This window comes from Entelurus aequoreus, linkage group LG26, assembly GCF_033978785.1.
Source record: "Entelurus aequoreus isolate RoL-2023_Sb linkage group LG26, RoL_Eaeq_v1.1, whole genome shotgun sequence".
In the NCBI taxonomy this organism is placed as follows: Eukaryota; Metazoa; Chordata; class Actinopteri; order Syngnathiformes; family Syngnathidae; genus Entelurus; species Entelurus aequoreus.
Genome location: NC_084756.1, coordinates 4,678,226 through 4,701,458, shown reverse-complemented (window position 1 = coordinate 4,701,458; position 23,233 = coordinate 4,678,226). Strand labels below are relative to the sequence as shown.

General features: G+C 37.7%; 1 protein-coding gene across 1 annotated transcript in view; it reads left to right on the top strand.

The window, feature by feature from the left end:
• The first annotated feature begins 8,489 nt into the window (after nt 1–8,489).
• LOC133643109 (immunoglobulin-like and fibronectin type III domain-containing protein 1) overlaps nt 8,490–23,233 on the top strand; it is a 42,985-nt gene continuing 28,241 nt past the window's right edge. Inside the window, exons 1-4 of the mRNA XM_062037523.1 lie at nt 8,490–8,677; nt 14,510–14,676; nt 15,490–15,629; nt 15,730–15,829. Coding sequence (XP_061893507.1) covers nt 8,490–8,677; nt 14,510–14,676; nt 15,490–15,629; nt 15,730–15,829 — 595 coding nt within the window. The remainder of the gene's footprint in view (nt 8,678–14,509; nt 14,677–15,489; nt 15,630–15,729; nt 15,830–23,233) is intronic.

Here is a 23,233-nt window from a genome sequence, read left to right as displayed (position 1 = left end):
CAATACCAACATCATTTTGTCCAATATTGGAATTTGAGGGTTCTTCCGTGTTTTTCCCCATGAAACAGGTGCTTAGTGGTATGGTCACATGACACCGTGTATCTCCCAGGTCATCAAGGCTTAAGGACCAGTTTTCATTGCCTCTCCATATTTACCGCCAGTAAAGTGACCACTGGACCGTCTTTGGTTACAACCTCTGAATGTTTGTCAAACACCATCTTCCATAAAACCCTTAAAAGTAGACATTCTAGGCAACACTTTCATTCCAACACCGGGTAAGAATGCAGAACTGATATTAAAAACCGTTGTTGGTCCTCCAGTCCCATTAGTAATCTCATTTGCTGACCATTCAGACTCCGTTGACCTCTGACAGTATGAACGCTCCAAGGCGGACATGATTAGCCGCTATCTTTTTATAACCGCCATGAGATTTTCCAGTTTCCAAGGCTCCTGTGTTTAAAGTTGACCAACTGGTGGAGTGTTTAGAGGAATGATCCTATTTCAAAGATGCTGCCAGTCAGGACAGTGTAGACCTTTTAGAACTGACATCAGAGAATAATCCGTCTGTAATGCACCAATGCTGCATTGCCATGGACCATCAATCTCTGGACTAAATCACGGACTCTGTGTCATCGGCGGTCTCATATTGTCATCGGTACTGGTCTACATGGTTGGTTTGGACCCGTCTGATAGCAGTTGAAGTGTTGCCCAGTCCAACTGTAAGGCTATCACTTTCAGGAGGATTTTGGAAAAGAAGCTACCGTCGTCCCGTGGCTTTCTACCAAACACACTGTCGCCATGTAAGGCCACTACATTCTACGGCCCAACAAAAAGGGGCGCCATCAGCCGCCGCCATGTTAGACTTTAGCCATATCCAGAGACCAGTCCACCGGCTGAGGACGCGCGACTGACCAACGACCAGCCAAAGGCGTTGAAAGTAAGTCTATTCTTTCTTAGCATGCTGTAATGAACGGATCAGTTCTTAACTGTGGAGGTTTGTCTTTTACATGAACTATGGCAGACCGGGCTTTCTGCTCCGCCGCTCCCAGTCTGTGGAACTCTCTCCCTGACCACATGAGGGTACCACAGACTGTGGATTACTTTAAAAAAGGCTTGAAAACCCTTCTTTTTTTGTGCTAGTTCTAGCTATTAGGCTGTTCTAGTTTTTATTGTGTTAACTATTTATTTTAGTTGTTGGGGGCAACTATTTGTGGTTTTAGCGTTGTTGTTTTGTTTTTGTGGTTTTTTTAAATGCACTGTAGCACTGACTGATTGACAGCTTTTTGTGAATGTTGGGTTGTAGTCAAAGCGTTGCTTTCTTCTTACGAGGCCAGTAAATGAAATGTAGAATGCCACTGGGGTGCAATTATGATAGGTACTTAGTAGGGTTGTACGGTATACCGGTACTAGTGTAGTATTGCTCTACTAATTCATCAAAAACGGTGTTATAGACTGTTTGAAAAGTATTGATTCCCCATGTTTTTAAAACAATTTTTTTTTACGGGCGTCACGTGGATGACATTGCTGGTTTTAGGAGCAGAGGAGCATGTTGGGCAGCGCACACACACAGAGTACTTACAAGCAGACACAGTGTGTAAACAGAAAAGGGAGAATGGACACATTTTGGTGTACAAAGTAAAGATAAAGGTGAAGTTATAACACTGAAACACCCTCCGCTTTAAGACATGGCTAGCTAGCTAGCGGCTAACGTCCATCCGCAGTGTTTTAGCTACTTCTAAATCACTAATCTTACAACTAACATTATCACTGGAGGACGAGGAATAGCTAAACATGCTTCACGACACACCGTAGGAGGATACAATAGCTCACCGCCGTCACAATGTAAACAAATGCCATGGGTGGATCTACACCTGACATCTACTGTAATGATACCAAGTACAACAGTGTATCGAATCGATACTACTATGATTACATCGATATTTTTATCGTCACAAAATATTTTTTCCTTTTTTAAAATTCATATTATGTTTACAAAGTCAGTAAATACGTCCCTGGACACATGAGGACTTTGAATATGACCAATGTATGATCCTGTAACTACTTGGTATCGGATCGATACCTAAATGTGTGGTATCATCCAAAACTAATGTCAAGTATCAAAGAAGAGAAGAATAAGTGATTATTACATTTGAACAGAAGGGTAGATAGAACATTTTAAAACAGAAAACAGAGTGACACCTACCCTTTACATCAGTATTTCTTCATCAGTATTGGTTTATTAGGTATTATATTTTATTGTAGGATCCTGTAACTACTTGGTATCGGATCCACACCTAAATGTGTGGTATCATCCAAAACTAATGTCAAGTATCAAAGAAGAGAAGAATAAGTGATTATTACATTTTAACAGAAGTGTAGATAGAACATGTTAAAACATGAAATAAGCAGATATTAACAGTAAATGAACAAGTAGATGAATAATCCATTTTTTTACAGTTTGTCCCTCATAATGTGTACAAAATAATAGGTGTATAAATGACACAATATGTTACTGCATACGTCAGCAGACTAATTAGGAGTCTTTGTTTGTTTACTTACTACTAAAAGACAAGTTGTTTAGTATGTTGATTATTTTATTTAAGGACTAAATTAGTTTGAACAAGTTTCTAATAAAAAGTCATTACTAACGTCTAAAATGACTCAAATGTCTGACTGGTGCGACCATGAGAGAAATTAAGCTATGTTTGGCTTGCCAGTCGCCACTGGACTCCACATGCGAGGTGGGGTTTCACATTCCTCCTTTACGGCGTGCCAGCGTGAGTCCAGCACGCAGGGTTGCAGGCATCCCCACTCCGACACGATGACGTCATGCTGACACGCCAGGAGAGAAACTGAGAGGCTCACAACCTTGTGTGGCCCTCTACCCCGTGGTTAGGTCTCACCAACGTTCCCTCTAAGGTGTGCGTAACACTTTCCAGCGTAACTGACAACCACAACTGAGAAAACAGTTTTCGTCATGACTGACTTCTGTCCAGACGCTTTAAGGAGGACATGAATTCCATCCATCACTTTATTGAGCAAAACTCTTTATGAACACATGACCAAAACATTGGTAAACTATTTCTATCTGGCAAAACTGCTCATTATCTGCCGTACAAACCAGACCAAAGCCAACTTTGTCATCTGTCGTATCAACAGCACCCGCTCGCTCTTTCTCACTTGAATACAACATACTTAGCCAGTGATGCGTTTACAGACACACAAAAAGTGGGACAACTCCAACATCACACATAAAGTGTAATTCCAGGTGGTTACACTATGATTTACCAATCAAATTTATTATATTATTATATTATTTTATTAATAATGTTAATTTATAAATATTAATCATGAAATACTGTTAATACATTAAAGAAATGCTAATAAAAATATATATTTTACAAACAAAAAATTACAGGATTGTACACATGATCCCATGTTTACATCTCATTGTGCAACATGTGAATGTTTTAACGTGAACTAAATGCGATATCTGAAATGTGTACAGATTATTTCCAAAGCTGGTTGTTGTATTTGTACTATGTTGCATTTGTACTATGTTGCATTTGTACTATGTTGCACTTGTACTATGTTGTATTTGTACTATGTTGTATTTGTACTATGTTGCATTTCTACTATGTTGCATTTGTACTATGTTGCATTTGTACTATGTTGTATTTGTACTATGTTGCATTTGTACTATGTTGTATTTGTACTATGTTACATTTGTACTGTGTTGTATTTGTACTATGTTGCATTTGTACTATGATGCATTTGTACTATGTTGTATTTGTACTATGTTGCATTTGTACTATGTTGTATTTGTACTATGTTGCATTTGTACTATGTTGCATTTGTACTATGTTGTATTTGTACTATGTTGCATTTGTACTATGTTGCATTTGCCGCTCACTTTTTCTCACCTGCGCCAACACATACGGCACTTAGCCAGTGATGCGTTTACAGACACACAAAAAGTGGGACAACTCCAACACCGCACATGAAATGTAATTCCAGGTGGTTACACTATGATTTACCAATCAAATGTGTGTCATTTATTAAGAAGGTTAATTCATAAAAATTAATCATGAAATGCTGTTAATATATTAAATAAATGCTAATAAAAATAAATATTTTACAAACAGAAAGTTACAGGAATGTACACATGATCCCATGTTTACATCTCATTGTGCAACATGTGAATGTTTTAACGTGAACTAAATGCAATATTTGAAATTTGTACAAATTATTTCCAAAGCTGGTTGTTGCATTTGTACTATGTTGTATTTGTACTATGTTGCATTTGTACTATGTTGTATTTGTACTATGTCACATTTGTACTATGTTGTATTTGTACTATGTTGCATTTGTACTATGTTGCATTTGTACTATGTTGTATTTGTACTATGTTGCATTTGTACTATGTTGTGTTTGTATTATGTTGCATTTGCCGCCTGCTCTTTCTCACTTGCACCAACACATATGCCACTTAGCCAGTGTTGCGTTTACAGCCACACAAATAGTCGGACAACTCCAACACCACACACAATGTGTCATTCCAGGTGGTTACACGATGATTTACCAATCAAATATGTGCTTATTTTAATGTAATCTATCAATAATGTTAATCTATAAATATTAATCATGAAATCCTGTTATTAAATTAAAGAAATACTAGTAAAAATATAGATTTTACAAACAGAAAGTTACAGGAATGTACACATGATCCCATGTTTACATCTCATTGTGCAACATGTGAATGTTTTATCCATCCATCCATTCATTTTCTACCACTGTTTTTAATGGGAACTAAATTTGATGACTGAAAGGGGTACAAATTATTTCCAAAGCCGGACCCCCACCCAGACATAAAATACTAGTCTACACTATGATGTACTAATCAAATGTGTGCTTATTCCACTGTCATTTATTAGGAATGGTAATTTATAAATATTAATCGCGAAATGCTGTTTTTATCTTAAAGAAATGCTAATAAAAATATATATTTTATAAACAGAATTGTACACATGATCCCATGTTTACATCTCATTGTGCAAAATGTGAACGTTTAAATGAGAACTAAATGTGATCTCTGAAAGGGGAACACATTATTTCCAAAGTAGGACCCCCACCCAGACACACAATACTAGTCCACAGATCATGAAAAACTATATTTTTTTGTTATTGTCATTACATTTTTTATCTCATCAATACATCTTGACGTTTGTAAATGTAGCTGGTTAGATGGAGCTTCAAATATCACAGCTTCATTACATTGCCCATTTTGAAAAAACTTTAAAAAAAACCAAAAAACGATCGTAGCGGTGACTGTTAGCCAACACGCCGGCTGTTTCAGCACATGAAAATTTCTAACTTAGAATAATTGCCCAATGTATTTCCATGTCATAGCCGTGTTTTAGTGGCCGGGTGACTTTCATCTCCAGTAGAAGGCACTCAAGGCTACTATGTTGGGTGAAACAAGGACATAGATGGCTGTTATTTCACATTTAGAGGGATCTAATCATTTAAAAAAAACATATTTTGTAATATTTTTTTAATGTATTGACTATGCAAATATGCGATGTATTATTTATAATCCTACTTTGCTGGAAATTAAATGAGATGAACGAGGGACGACTGCAATTAAAATATGAATATATGTGTTACAAATTGATGCAATTTAGTTACTAAAATGTTGAAATACGACCTGAAACAATTGAAAGTATTTTTCAAATAATGTCCAGATCGAGTTATGGGTACTTCTTTCTTGGTGTTGACATTTATTTAACATAATATTTGTTTAAAGAATGTCAGGTTCAAACACCGATGACATCTATTAGACAAGACAAGAAGCAAAGGAAATCAAACAGAGACAGGATTCAATTGAGCTCATGAGGAGAGCGCCTGTGTGCCTGCACCCTCGCACAGCGTCACCACACCGCTCTGACGAGGGAGTTTCACGCATCCTCTTTTATTTGAGCCTTTTCTGATTACATAGCTACATTACATTACATTACGCAGCTGCTCCTAAGGGGAGGTGGTCATAAACAGCTGTTGCACTCGGTCATAAACAGTTCAAAGAAAAGGCTGTCAATAGATCTAAGAAACCAACACCTCCATGTCGCATCCCATGGCACACAGTGGAGTTTTACAAGCCGTTTGCTTGATAAGATGAAAGACAGCCTGTGTCTTCTCACAGGGGACCTGAACTCAATGGAACACAAAGTTGTGTGATAACTTAGATGTTAATAATGATGTCATCAAGAGGTTAATAATGATGTCATCAAGATGTGATAATTTGCTGAGTTCTTCTCTGAAAATGTATTCTATTGTTCTCTTTCAGAGCAGCCATGAGTTTAAAAGGCAACGAGCAGCCGAAAGGTAAGATTGTGTGACAGTGTTGGATACTGTTTGTCTTTTTTATGCTCATTTACCAATTCAATGTTGGGATTTATGTGACCACTTAAATAATGTTGTTGTCAATAAAATAACTAGTAGAACTTCTAAGCCCAACATCAGAATGACCGAGTGACATAAACAAGAGACGACTGAAATACGCTGATTTTCAAGGCAAAAGTTTGATTTCCAAGGTAAAGGCTGATTTTCAAAGTAAAAGCTGATTTTCAAGTCAAAAGCTGATTTTCTAGACAAAAGCTGATTTTCAAGATAAAAGTTGGTTTTCAAGGCAATAGCTGATTTTCAAGGCAAAAGCTAATTTTTATGGCAAAAAAATAATTTTCAAGGCAAAAGCTGGTTTTCAAGATAAAAGCTGATTTTCAAGACAAAAGCTAATTTTTAAGGCAAAAAAATAATTTTCAAGGTAATAGCTGTTTTTCAAGATAAAAGCTGATTTTCAAAGTCAAAGCTGATTTTCAAGGTAAAAGCTGATTTTCAAAGCAAAAGATGATTTTCAAGGTAAAAGCTGATTTTTAAGGCAAAAACTAATTTTCAAGACAAACGTTGATTTTCAAGATAAAAGCTGTTTTTCAAGGCAAAAGTAGATTTTCAAGGTAAAAGCTGATTTTCAAGACAAAAGCTGTTTATCAAGGCAAAAGCTGATTTTCAAGGCAAAAGCTGTTTTTCAAGGTAAAAGCTGATTTTCAAGGTAAAAGCTGATTTTCAAGACAAAAGCTGTTTTTCAAGGCAAAAGCTGATTTTCAAGGCAAAAGCTGTTTTTCAAGGTAAAAGCTGATTTTCAAGGTAAAAGCTGATTTTCAAGACAAAAGCTGTTTTTCAAGGCAAAAGCTGATTTTCAAGGCAAAAGCTGTTTTTCAAGGTAAAAGCTGATTTTCAAGGCAAAAGCTATTTTTCAAGATAAAAGCTGATTTTCAAAGTCAAAGCTGATTTTCAAGGTAAAAGCTGATTTTCAAGGCAAAAGATGATTTTCAAGGTAAAAGCTGATTTTTAAGGCAAAAACTAATTTTCAAGACAAACGTTGATTTTCAAGATAAAAGCTGTTTTTCAAGGCAAAAGTAGATTTTCAAGGTAAAAGCTGATTTTCAAGACAAAAGCTGTTTTTCAAGGCAAAAGCTGATTTTCAAGGCAAAAGCTGTTTTTCAAGGTTAAGGCTGATTTTCAAGGCAAAAGCTGATTTTGAAGGTAAAAGCTGATTTTCTTTTTGGCGACCCAAACCGACGTCGAGTTAACTTTTTTCTCTACAACAGCCTCGTCTTCGTCAGTTTACTCCAATTCACATCTGACCTTCAACTCTCTGCCTTCATCTGCGAGCTAAGCTCCGAGGTCGCTTTACTTCTGCGGCATCTTAAAACAGGAAGTGCAGCGGGACAAGGTCAACTCTGATTGGCTGTTGTCATGGACATTTCTGCCATGCTTGCACGAGTTACTATGCTAACCGCTAATTAATACATAAAACACTGTATTTGTCTGGACTATAGAGTGCACCAGTGTACGGTATAAGCCACACCCACTAAATTGTAGAGTTTCATATGCCGGACTAAACAATATAGTTTGGCTGAAAAGCTGGACAAGACTTTTTGGTTTTCCTCTTTGACTTGTGACGTCCTACAGGCCAGATTGTGGACTCTGGCGGGACACATCCGGCCCACGGGCCAAAGTTAGGGGCCCCCAGGTAGATCTGGTAGGACTTCAGCCAAATGAAGACAGCTTTCAAGCTCCAGAGCCTTTCCGAACTAAATTGCACCCCCCAAACTTCCGCTAATCATCTCCGTGTTGCCCTTCCCGCTGGAGGAAAATGAGCATCCATTTGAAAACTCAACCTGGAGACGGAGAAGCAAGGACTCTGGATGCCCGCATGACCAGGCTATCAGCCCGATACAGCCGTCAAGTTCTCACACGGCTCCCCGAGAAGTCTGCTGGAAGTCCAAATGAAAGAATAACGATTGGTATGCAGAACTAAAGGAGCCGCTGCTGTCCTTGCAGACGTGGATTAGCGTGAATCATCGCTGGAGGAACTGGTGAGCACAAGTCCTGCCTGCATGCGGGTGATATAAGAGCAACCCCCAGGAACCATGAATATTCAAGAACCTCTGACGGGCTTCCCAAAAACTGATGATGGTCTTGCAGCGCCTCCCACTCGTGACGCTGAAAGAAAAGACAAGCTTGCCATGTGGGCGCAAAGAAAGGAAGAAGAGGCTCCGGTTCACTTTGATGTTGGCTTTGTCGTCTTCTTCTTCACCTTGTCAAAGCAATTTCTCACGTTTGACAAAGGGATGTTTTTTCTCCTCGCTCTCATGTCCACCTTGAACTTCAGCATCCTTCCTGCTAACCTTGGACAACTGAATGGGCTCCATCCATTTTCTACTGCTTGGCCCTATCTGGAGCCTATCCCAGCTGCATTCGGGCGGAAAGCGGGGTACACCCTAGACAAGGAAGGAGGGGCACCCTGGACAAGAAAGGACGGGGTTCACCCTGAACAAGGAAGGCGGGGTACACCCTGGACAAGGAATCCTGGGTACATCCTGGACAAGGAAGGGCGGGGTACACCCTGAACAAGGAAGGGTGGGGTTCACCCCGGACAAGGAAGGGCGGGGTTCACCCTGGACAAGGAAGGGGGGTACACCTTCGACAAGGAAGGCGGAGTACACCCTCGACAAGGAAGGCGGTGTACACCCTCGACAAGGAAGGCGGAGTACATCCTGGACAAGGAAGGCAGGGTATACCCTGAACAAGGAAGGCGGTGTACACCCTGGACAAGGAAGGGAGGGGTACACCCTGAACAAGGAAGGGCGGGGTTCACCCCGGACAAGAAAGGGCGGAGTTGACCCTGGACAAGGACGGCAGGGTACACCCTCGACAAGGAAGGCGGGGTACACCCTTGACAAGGAAGGCGGAGTACATCCTGGACAAGGAAAGCAGTGTATACCCTGGACAAGGAAGAGCGGGGTGCACCCTGGACAAGGAAGGAGGGGTTCACCCTGGACAAGGAAAGGCGGGGTACACCCTGAACAAGTAGGAAGGATGGGTTCACCCTGGACAAGGAAGGGCGGGGTACACCCTGAACAAGAAAGATGGGGTACACCCTGTACAAGGAAGGGCACGGTTCACCCTGGACAAGGAAGGCGGGGTACACCCTTGACAACTAAGAGTGGGGTACACCCTGGATAAGGAAGGGTGGGGTACACCCTGGACAAGAAAGGGCGGGGTACACCCTGGACAAGGAAGGCAGGGTATACCCTGTACAAGGAAGAGCGGGGTACACCCTTGACAACTAAGAGTGGGGTACACCCTGGATAAGGAAGGGCGGGGTACACCCTGGACAAGAAAGGGCGGGGTACAACCTGGACAAGGAAGGCAGGGTATACCCTGTACAAGGAAGAGCGGGGTACACCCTGGACAAGGAAGGCGGGGTACAACCTCAACAAGGAAGGAGGGGTACACCCTGGACAAGGAAGGAGGGGTACACCCTGGACAAGGAAGGATAGGTACACCCTGGTAAAGGAAGAGCAAGGTACACCCGGGACAAGGAAGGCGGGGTACAGCCTGGACAAGGAAGGATAGGTACACCCTGGACAAGGAAGGAGAGGTACACCCTGGACAAGGAAGGATAGGTACACCCTGGACAAGGAAGACGGGGTAGACCCTTGACAAGTGGCCACCTCATGGCAGGGCCCCCACACACAACATCCACACACTAGGGACCATTTCGTGTTGCCAATCAACCTATCAGGTGCATGTCTTTGGAGGTGGGAGGGGCCTATCCCCAGGTGCATGTGCTGATGAGCTGAAAGTAGAACAGGGGCCAGCATATCACGGGAGACTTCAGCTCAGTGAGTGTCCTAAGGAAGGACTTCACTAACAAACTTGTTATCTGCGATGTTTTCTGGCTGTGTCACTGCAGAATGGTTACAACCTTAACCCTAATGAATACAGGGTCCTCGCTAGCAGGCTAATGGCTAATAAGGGTTTTGACAAAATAATTGGACAATAAATGACACAATGTGGAAAATTAGGAGGAGCCTTTATAATCCGTTTCCAAATGGTTCTATCATCCTATGCCAGATAACATAGTGTGAAAGAGAGTGATCTCTGTCCTGGCTGCTCGGTATTAAAGATGCATTATATATATTTTTGACTATTTTGAACACAAAAAAAAGACTGCAAAGTCTGTGATGTGTTGAATATGTATGCTGTGTATAGATATGAGCATCACCAAGCCACTGGCAGTGAATGGAAGCAGCTATGAGTCACCATTATGAACTATGACGCGTTTACTAAAACAACAACAGATGGCGAGTTGGAGGTAGCAACTTCCACACCTGCTGCATGAAGAAGCTGCTGTTGTCATCGTCATGGTTCCCCTTTCACTCCTCTCATCTCCAACGACGGAAAAACGTCATGTTTCTGTCAGTCATTCTGGAAAGAAACAATAATGTCATGTCAAATTCACACATGGATTCTGTTTTACTTGGTTACACCTCAAATAGGAAAGTCATTTGCAGTATTCCATTAAAGGCATCCAGTCCCTGCCATGCTGTTCCTGCTGTACTCTACAAGAAAGAGAGGGGGAGGAGTGCCCTCAAGTGGCATTCTGGTAGAACTGCAGGCAGTGTTCTAATATCTGCTCTGAGGCGGATTGTCAAGACTCAACTACAAAGTCACCATTTAGTCCTACACAAAATATTAGGACTATTAAGGCAAAAGTGACACTGGCAGATTGTAACCAGACAGAAAGTCGCACATTATAATAAACTAGATGAGGCAATTCCTGAAGGAATTGTGTGTGAACGCTCCAATGCCGAAGTTGAACTGAAATCCTGGAATTTTTTTTTAGTTGTTGAAGAAGAGCACACAATTCCCAAACAGGCTGAATATTTTGAAGTTTAAACAGTTTGAATCAGATGAAAAATGTGGAACTTTGAAGAATGTCCCATTGATTTCAATGGGAATTCCGGGAAAAGCAGTGGGGGTTTTTTTAATGGTTAAAAAAAAAAGGCTTGAATGGTCTGAATGAGTTGAAATGGTTGGTGTTGGAATTTTTCAAATCGGTCGAGAAATGTTGAAGTAGTAACAAGTTGAATTGAGAAATGGTATTACGGAATTTCGGGAAAACCGGGAATTTTTCCAGTTCAAAAAAGCAACTTTGTTTTTTTGTCCAGATTAAGAGGAATGATTTGACGGTAGAACGGTAGACGTGGGTTGAAAAATGTGGGAGGTGTAGTCGCCCGAATAAAGGGTGGAAATAGGGCTTTGGAAAACAAAGAATTCTTGGAAAAAAGGTAATTTGAATTGCCAGGATGGTGGAATGTGTTGAAGGTGAAATGGTTTGAATCGGTTGAAAAATGTGGAAATGGTGAAAGATTGAAAAATGGCTCATTAATTTTAAGTGGAAAAAAATGTCCCGGAAAACCTGGAATTCTAGGAAATCTGGAAAATTTTGGGAATTTTTCAAGGGAAAGCCCGCGATTCCCGAATAGCCTGAACAGTTTGAAGTTGGAACGCTTTCAATCGGATGAAAAATGTGGAAGGTAGAGCGCGCCAAAATCTGGAGAAGAAGAAGAAGTTTAATAAATAGATTAATTTTGGTGTAGAAAACCATATGTGTGAATGTTTGGAGCATTCACACAATAATATGCTACTTATTTAATAAATACATAATAAATAAATAATAAATACAAAGAGACACAAAATAGAAAGTCTGAGTTTTGGACAACTGCCTTTAAACTGATGGACAGTTTAAGTCCATAGGCCTAAAAAGTCACAATCTGCAGGATAATGTTCACAAAAATCTGTTATTTTCTCTCAGACTTCAAAGTTTATAGCTGCAGTACATGAATCTTGTGGCAGAATTTCAAACTTTAAGTCCCGCCCCCCACTCTGCACACCTGGCTGATGGCCATTGTTGTATACTTGATGGTGGTGTCACTCTCCCAGGACAGAGTGACTGTGTGATGCGGGATGAGCCAAGGAGACGCCAACGAAGAATCGTCGAACAAAAAGCTTTATTTGTTTCAGCGAGCCTCAGACCTGAACTGCAGCTTCCAGGAGAAAGAGTGGGCTGGATTACTCTTATGCTGTCTTCTCGGACCACTGTCCTTAAATACCTTTTACACGAAGACCCTTACTCTTTGAAGTTCTAGCCTTGGAGCCGGTCAATCTGGCCACTCAATCTGACATTATTCCTCTGATCAGTTTGAGTAGGGTGACCTCCGACCCCTATCCTCTACTCCTACCTATGGGGGCTTCCTACCAGACGTTGCTGTTTTTATTATACTCTAAAATCCACCTGCTGCTCTCCTTTAAGTTCCTCAATGTCCTGGGGGCAAAAGCCACCACTCTCTGGAGTGCTTGTGATGGACATGTGCACTTTTGACCTTAGTAGAAAAATTCTCTAAAGGATTCTGTGACCAAATACAAACACATGCTACTTCACAACCATATAAGGAAATTGTATATGGTATAATTTACCACACCAGTATACACTGTAACAGCAAGTGCAGGTAGTGCCATCTTTCCAGGTGGGTGTTCTGCAGCCAAGCTTTACTGAAAACTGCTTCGCACCGTGCACGCCTGTCAGCCAATGAGGAGGCTCATTCGTGGACTCTGCTCGCCCCTCCTTTCTCTAAATCCTGTGGTTGGATCTGGAAGGGTTGACTGCCAGGAAGAAAAGTGATGTTGTCTTCTTGGGTTTTATTTACTAAAATACTTCATTATAAGGCACAGACAGCACGCAGATGTGCGATTTTTTCAGAAATGATAACTGTTACGATAAACTATATGATGCTAATATGATCTTTTTTTTTTAGTTACAGAACATAACTTAGGTACCGCAGCTTTAAGAAATGTAAAAATCACTGTCTTAATGTGTCCCAATCTCAGCAGTAATGGTGAGTCCTTACTTGTGTCATGTTCCAAGACAGCAAAAGCTGGTGTTCATGGCAAAAGCTGATTTTCAAGGTCAAAGCGAATTTTCAAGGTCGAAGCAGATTTTCAAGGTAAAAGCTGATTTTTAAGGCAAAAGCTGATTTTCAAGGTCAAACCGAATTTTCAAGGTTGAAGCAGATTTAAAAGTTAAAAGTTGATTTTCTAGACAAAAGCTGATTTTCAAGGCTAAAGCAGATTTTTTAGGCAAAAGCTGATTTTCAAGGTAAAAGCTGATTGTCAAGGTCAAAGCAGATTTCCATGGCAATAGCTGTCTTTTAAGGCAAAAGCTTATTTTCAAGGTCATAGCAGATTTTCAAGGCAAAAGCTGATTTTCATGGTTAAAGCAGATTTTCAAGGCAATAGCTGATTTTCAAGGTGAAAGCTGACTGTCAAGGTCAAATCAGATTTCCATGGCAATAGCTGATTTTCAGGGCCAAAGCTGATTTTCAAGGTCAAAGCTGATTTTCAAGGCTAAAGCTGATTTTCAAGGCTAAAGCTGATTTTCAAGGCTAAAGCTGATTTTCAAGGCTAAAGCTGATTTTCAAGTCAAAAGCTGATTTTCAAGGTAAACGCTGATTTTCAAGGGTAAAGCTGATTTTCAAGGTTAAAGCAGATTTTCAAGGCAATAGCTGACTTTCAAGGTGAAAGCTGATTGTCAAGGTCAAAGCAGATTTCCATGGCAATAGCTTATTTTCAAGGCCAAAGCTAATTTTCAAGGTCAAAGCTGGTTTTCAAGGCTAAAGCTGATTTTCAAGGCTAAAGCTGATTTTCAAGGTCAAAGCTGATTTTCAAGGCTAAAGCTGATTTTCAAGGCAAAAGATGATTTTCAAGGTAAAAGCTGAGTTTCAAGGTTAAAGCTGATTTTCAAGACAAAAGCTGATTTTCAAGGTAAAAGCTGATTTTCAAGGTAAAAGCTGATTTTCAAAGCAAAAGCTGATTTTCAAGGTAAAAGCTGATTTTCAAGGTCTAAGTTGGTTTTCAAGATAAAAGCTGATTTTCAAGGTCAAAGATGATTTGATGTGAATGTCAAAGAGACAGATCTTACTGCAGAATGACTTGTTATGTCTGAGCTGCAGTCTTGATCGGTTGATTGACAGCGTGTTTTGAATTTAAATGTGTCAGAATCCATCAAAGGTGCACCCTACAATCCACCACTGCAACTTTGAAGAAAACCTCCTTCTAAACCAAAGTCTACTTCCCTCTGCTCACCAGTGGCCATCCAGAGGAGGTCCAAAGTCCATGGCGTGGTGGTCACTCAGCATGTCGAGAAAGTTCCGCAGGGAAAATCCACGCCCGACTTCGTCCGGAAGCCGATGGCCATGACTGTTCATGAAGGTAACACACCTGACTGTTCATGAAGGTAACACACCTGACTGTTCATGAAGGTAACACACCTGACTGTTCATGAAGGTAACACACCTGACTGTTCATGAAGGTAGTAACACACCTGACTGTTCATGAAGGTAACATACCTGATTTTTCATGAAGTTAACACACCTGACTGTTCATGACGGTAACACACCTGACTGTTCATGAAGGTAACACACCTGACTGTTCATGAAGGTAGTAACACACCTGACTGTTCATGAAGGTAGTAACACACCTGACTGTTCATGAAGGTAACACACCTGACTGTTCATGAAGGTAGTAACACACCTGACTGTTCATGAAGGTAGTAACACACCTGACTGTTCATGAAGGTAACACACCTGACTGTTCATGAAGGTAACACACCTGACTGTTCATGAAGGTAACACACCTGATTTTTCATGAAGTTAACACACCTGACTGTTCATGACGGTAACACACCTGACTGTTCATGAAGGTAACACACCTGACTGTTCATGAAGGTAGTAACACACCTGACTGTTCATGAAGGTAGTAACACACCTGACTGTTCATGAAAGTAACACACCTGACTGTTCATGAAGTTAACACACCTGACTGTTCATGACGGTAACACACCTGACTGTTCATGAAGGTAACACACCTGACTGTTCATGAAGGTAGTAACACAACTGACTGTTCATGATGGTAACACACTTGACTGTTCATGAAGGTAACAAACCTGACTGTTCATGATGGTAACACACCTGACGTCCTGTAACCACCTCTCAATTTCACATTTCTCTTGACGTCTCTCTCCAGGGAAAAGAGCCTTTTTCAAAGCCGTCGTGGAGGGCGACCCTCAGCCCACGGTCACTTGGGGGCGGGGCAAGGATGAACTTGTCAACTCGGACGAGTTCCACATCAAATTTAACGAAAAATCCAGAGAATGCATCCTTGAGGTGAGAAAATAAACCTGCTTTTTTCTACATTTGAGCAAAAAACGCCTTCTTCTTAATAAGTGCAGACATACAAACTAACCATGTCCATTTCTTCTGGAAGATACCGAAGGTGAAGGCAGAATATGCTGAGGTCTACAAGTGCATTGTCACCAATGAATATGGACAAGCTGTTTGCAACGCCACCCTCAAGGTCATTAAAGGTCAGACATGTTTGCTACCGAATATTGTCATTCATCAGTTTTGCTAAATCACCAAGTAACACCTCAGAAAACACTCGTCTCTGCAGTAGTGTAGTAGACCTAAGTATTCATTAAGTACCACCATAATGACAACATTAAATACAGTAGTGTAGTAGACCTAAGTATTCATTAAGTACCACCATAATGACAACATTAAATACAGTAGTGTAGTAGACCTAAGTATTCATTAAGTACCACCATAATGACAACATTAAATACAGTAGCGTAGTAGACCTAAGTATTCATTAAGTACCACCATAATGACAACATTAAATACAGTAGTGTAGTAGACCTAAATATTCATTAAGTACCACCATAATGAAAACATTAAATACAGTAGTGTAGTAGACCTAAGTATTCATTAAGTACCACCATAATGACAACATTAAATACAGTAGTGTAGTAGACCTAAGTATTCATTAAGTACCACCATAATGACAACATTAAATACAGTAGTGTAGTAGACCTAAGTATTCATTAAGTACCACCATAATGACAACATTAAATACAGTAGTGTAGTAGACCTAAGTATTCATTAAGTACCACCATAATGACAACATAAAATACAGTAGTGTAGTAGACCTAAGTATTCATTAAGTACCACCATAATGACAACATTAAATACAGTAGTGTAGTAGACCTAAGTATTCATTAAGTACCACCATAATGACAACATTAAATACAGTAGTGTAGTAGACCTAAGTATTCATTAAGTACCACCATAATGACAACATTAAATACAGTAGTGTAGTAGACCTAAGTATTCATTAAGTACCACCATAATGACAACATTAAATACAGTAGTGTAGTAGACCTAAGTATTCATTAAGTACCACCATAATGACAACATTAAATACAGTAGTGTAGTAGACCTAAATATTCATTAAGTACCACCATAATGAAAACATTAAATACAGTAGTGTAGTAGACCTAAGTATTCATTAAGTACCACCATAATGACAACATTAAATACAGTAGTGTAGTAGACCTAAGTATTCATTAAGTACCACCATAATGACAACATTAAATACAGTAGTGTAGTAGACCTAAGTATTCATTAAGTACCACCATAATGACAACATTAAATACAGTAGTGTAGTAGACCTAAGTATTCATTAAGTACCACCATAATGACAACATAAAATACAGTAGTGTAGTAGACCTAAGTATTCATTAAGTACCACCATAATGACAACATTAAATACAGTAGTGTAGTAGACCTAAGTATTCATTAAGTACCACCATAATGACAACATTAAATACAGTAGTGTAGTAGACCTAAGTATTCATTAAGTACCACCATAATGACAACATAAAATACAGTAGTGTAGTAGACCTAAGTATTCATTAAGTACCACCATAATGACAACATTAAATACAGTAGTGTAGTAGACCTAAGTATTCATTAAGTACCACCATAATGACAACATTAAAATACGATAAAGTAGTAGGCCTAAGTATACATTAAGTACCACCATAATGACAACATTAAATACAGTAGTGTAGTAGACCTAAGTATACATTAAGTACCACCATAATGACAACATTAAAATACGATAAAGTAGTAGGCCTAAGTATACATTAAGTACCACCATAATGACAACATTAAATACAGTAGTGTAGTAGACCTAAGTATTCATTAAGTACCACCATAATGACAACATTAAATACAGTAGCGTAGTAGACCTAAGTATTCATTAAGTACCACCATAATGACAACATTAAATACAGTAGTGTAGTAGACCTAAGTATTCATTAAGTACCACCATAATGACAACATTAAATACAGTAGTGTAGTAGACCTAAGTATTCATTAAGTACCACCATAATGACAACATTAAATACAGTAGTGTAGTAGACCTAAGTATTCATTAAGTACCACCATAATGACAACATTAAATACAGTAGTGTAGTAGACCTAAGTATTCATTAAGTACCACCATAATGACAACATTAAATACAGTAGCGTAGTAGACCTAAGTATTCATTAAGTACCACCATAATGACAACATTAAATACAGTAGTGTAGTAGACCTAAATATTCATTAAGTACCACCATAATGACAACATTAAATACAGTAGTGTAGTAGACCTAAGTATTCATTAAGTACCACCATAATGACAACATTAAATACAGTAGTGTAGTAGACCTAAGTATTCATTAAGTACCACCATAATGACAACATTAAATACAGTAGTGTAGTAGACCTAAGTATTCATTAAGTACCACCATAATGACAACATTAAATACAGTAGTGTAGTAGACCTAAGTATTCATTAAGTACCACCATAATGACAACATAAAATACAGTAGTGTAGTAGACCTAAGTATTCATTAAGTACCACCATAATGACAACATTAAATACAGTAGTGTAGTAGACCTAAGTATTCATTAAGTACCACCATAATGACAACATTAAATACAGTAGTGTAGTAGACCTAAGTATTCATTAAGTACCACCATAATGACAACATAAAATACAGTAGTGTAGTAGACCTAAGTATTCATTAAGTACCACCATAATGACAACATTAAATACAGTAGTGTAGTAGACCTAAGTATTCATTAAGTACCACCATAATGACAACATTAAAATACGATAAAGTAGTAGGCCTAAGTATACATTAAGTACCACCATAATGACAACATTAAATACAGTAGTGTAGTAGACCTAAGTATTCATTAAGTACCACCATAATGACAACATTAAATACAGTAGCGTAGTAGACCTAAGTATTCATTAAGTACCACCATAATGACAACATTAAATACAGTAGTGTAGTAGACCTAAGTATTCATTAAGTACCACCATAATGACAACATTAAATACAGTAGTGTAGTAGACCTAAGTATTCATTAAGTACCACCATAATGACAACATAAAATACAGTAGTGTAGTAGACCTAAGTATTCATTAAGTACCACCATAATGACAACATTAAATACAGTAGTGTAGTAGACCTAAGTATTCATTAAGTACCACCATAATGACAACATTAAATACAGTAGTGTAGTAGACCTAAGTATTCATTAAGTACCACCATAATGACAACATAAAATACAGTAGTGTAGTAGACCTAAGTATTCATTAAGTACCACCATAATGACAACATTAAATACAGTAGTGTAGTAGACCTAAGTATTCATTAAGTACCACCATAATGACAACATTAAAATACGATAAAGTAGTAGGCCTAAGTATACATTAAGTACCACCATAATGACAACATTAAATACAGTAGTGTAGTAGACCTAAGTATACATTAAGTACCACCATAATGACAACATTAAAATACGATAAAGTAGTAGGCCTAAGTATACATTAAGTACCACCATAATGACAACATTAAATACAGTAGTGTAGTAGACCTAAGTATTCATTAAGTACCACCATAATGACAACATTAAATACAGTAGTGTAGTAGACCTAAATATTCATTAAGTACCACCATAATGAAAACATTAAATACAGTAGTGTAGTAGACCTAAGTATTCATTAAGTACCACCATAATGACAACATTAAATACAGTAGTGTAGTAGACCTAAGTATTCATTAAGTACCACCATAATGACAACATTAAATACAGTAGTGTAGTAGACCTAAGTATTCATTAAGTACCACCATAATGACAACATTAAATACAGTAGTGTAGTAGACCTAAGTATTCATTAAGTACCACCATAATGACAACATAAAATACAGTAGTGTAGTAGACCTAAGTATTCATTAAGTACCACCATAATGACAACATAAAATACAGTAGTGTAGTAGACCTAAGTATTCATTAAGTACCACCATAATGACAACATTAAATACAGTAGTGTAGTAGACCTAAGTATTCATTAAGTACCACCATAATGACAACATTAAAATACGATAAAGTAGTAGGCCTAAGTATTCATTAAGTACCACCATAATGACAACATTAAAACCCAGTAGTGTAGTAAACCTAAGTATACATTAAGTACCATCATAATGACAACATTAAAATACGATAAAGTAGTGGGCCTAAGTATACATTAAGTACCACCATAATGACAACATTAAATACAGTAGTGTAGTAGACCTAAGTATTCATTAAGTACCACCATAATGACAACATTAAAATACGATAAAGTAGTAGGCCTAAGTATTCATTAAGTACCACCATAATGACAACATTAAAACCCAGTAGTGTAGTAAACCTAAGTATTCATTAAGTACCACCATAATGACAACATTAAAATACAGTAGTGTAGTAGACCTAAGTATTCATTAAGTACCACCATAATGACAACATTAAATACGGTAGTGTAGTAGACCTAAGTATTCATTAAGTACCACCATAATGACCACATTAAATACAGTAGTGTAGTAGACCTAAGTATTCATTAAGTACCACCATAATGACAACATTAAAACACAGTAGTGTAGTAGACCTAAGTATTCATTAAGTACCACCATAATGACAACATAAAATACAGTAGTGTAGTAGACCTAAGTATTCATTAAGTACCACCATAATGACAACATTAAATACAGTAGTGTAGTACACCTAAGTATTCATTAAGTACCACCATAATGACAACATAAAATACAGTAGTGTAGTAGACATAAGTATTCATTAAGTACCACCATAATGACAACATTAAATACAGTAGCGTAGTAGACCTAAGTATTCATTAAGTACCACCATAATGACAACATTAAATACAGTAGTGCAGTAGACCTAAGTATACATTAAGTACCACCATAATGACAACATTAAAATACGATAAAGTAGTAGGCCTAAGTATTCATTAAGTACCACCATAATAACAACATTAAAACAAAGTAGTGTAGTAGACCTAAGTATTCATTAAGTACCACCATAATGACAACATTAAATACAGTAGTGTAGTAGACCTAAGTATTCATTAAGTACCACCATAATGACAACAATAAAAACAGTAGTGTAGTAGACCTAAGTATTCATTAAGTACCAACATAATGGCAACATTAAATACAGTAGTGTAGTACACCTAAGTATTCATTAAGTACCACCATAATGGCAACATTAAATACAGTAGTGTAGTAGACCTAAGTATTCATTAAGTACCACCATAATGACAACATTAAAACACAGTAGTGTAGTAGACCTAAGTATTCATTAAGTACCACCATAATGGCAACATTAAATACAGTAGTGTAGTAGACCTAAGTATTCATTAAGTACCACCATAATGACAACATTAAATACAGTAGTGTAGTAGACCTAAGTATTCATTAAGTACCACCATAATGACAACATTAAATACAGTAGTGTAGTAGACCTAAGTATTCATTAAGTACCACCATAATGACAACATTAAATACAGTAGTGTAGTAGACCTAAGTATTCATTAAGTACCACCATAATGACAACATTAAAATACGATAAAGTAGTAGGCCTAAGTATTCATTAAGTACCACCATAATGACAACATTAAAACCCAGTAGTGTAGTAAACCTAAGTATACATTAAGTACCATCATAATGACAACATTAAAATACGATAAAGTAGTGGGCCTAAGTATACATTAAGTACCACCATAATGACAACATTAAATACAGTAGTGTAGTAGACCTAAGTATTCATTAAGTACCACCATAATGACAACATTAAAATACGATAAAGTAGTAGGCCTAAGTATTCATTAAGTACCACCATAATGACAACATTAAAACCCAGTAGTGTAGTAAACCTAAGTATTCATTAAGTACCACCATAATGACAACATTAAATACGGTAGTGTAGTAGACCTAAGTATTCATTAAGTACCACCATAATGACCACATTAAATACAGTAGTGTAGTAGACCTAAGTATTCATTAAGTACCACCATAATGACAACATTAAAACACAGTAGTGTAGTAGACCTAAGTATTCATTAAGTACCACCATAATGACAACATTAAATACAGTAGTGTAGTAGACCTAAGTATTCATTAAGTACCACCATAATGACAACATAAAATACAGTAGTGTAGTAGACATAAGTATTCATTAAGTACCACCATAATGACAACATTAAATACAGTAGCGTAGTAGACCTAAGTATTCATTAAGTACCACCATAATGACAACATTAAATACAGTAGTGCAGTAGACCTAAGTATACATTAAGTACCACCATAATGACAACATTAAAATACGATAAAGTAGTAGGCCTAAGTATTCATTAAGTACCACCATAATAACAACATTAAAACAAAGTAGTGTAGTAGACCTAAGTATTCATTAAGTACCACCATAATGACAACATTAAATACAGTAGTGTAGTAGACCTAAGTATTCATTAAGTACCACCATAATGACAACAATAAAAACAGTAGTGTAGTAGACCTAAGTATTCATTAAGTACCAACATAATGGCAACATTAAATACAGTAGTGTAGTACACCTAAGTATTCATTAAGTACCACCATAATGGCAACATTAAATACAGTAGTGTAGTAGACCTAAGTATTCATTAAGTACCACCATAATGACAACATTAAAACACAGTAGTGTAGTAGACCTAAGTATTCATTAAGTACCACCATAATGGCAACATTAAATACAGTAGTGTAGTAGACCTAAGTATTCATTAAGTACCACCATAATGACAACATTAAATACAGTAGTGTAGTACACCTAAGTATTCATTAAGTACCACCATCATGACAAAATAAAATACAGTAGTGTAGTAGACCTAAGTATTCATTAAGTACCACCATAATGACAACATTAAATACAGTAGTGTAGTAGACCTAAGTATTCATTAAGTACCACCATAATGACAACATTAAATACAGTAGTGTAGTAGACCTAAGTATTCATTAAGTACCACCATAATGACAACATTAAATACAGTAGTGTAGTAGACCTAAGTATACATTAAGTACCATCATAATGACAACATTAAAATACGATAAAGTAGTGGGCCTAAGTATACATTAAGTACCACCATAATGACAACATTAAATACAGTAGTGTAGTAGACCTAAGTATTCATTAAGTACCACCATAATGACAACATTAAAATACGATAAAGTAGTAGGCCTAAGTATTCATTAAGTACCACCATAATGACAACATTAAAACCCAGTAGTGTAGTAAACCTAAGTATTCATTAAGTACCACCATAATGACAACATTAAATACGGTAGTGTAGTAGACCTAAGTATTCATTAAGTACCACCATAATGACATCATTAAATACAGTAGTGTAGTAGACCTAAGTATTCATTAAGTACCACCATAATGACAACATTAAATACAGTAGTGTAGTAGACCTAAGTATTCATTAAGTACCACCATAATGACAACATTAAAACACAGTAGTGTAGTAGACCTAAGTATTCATTAAGTACCACCATAA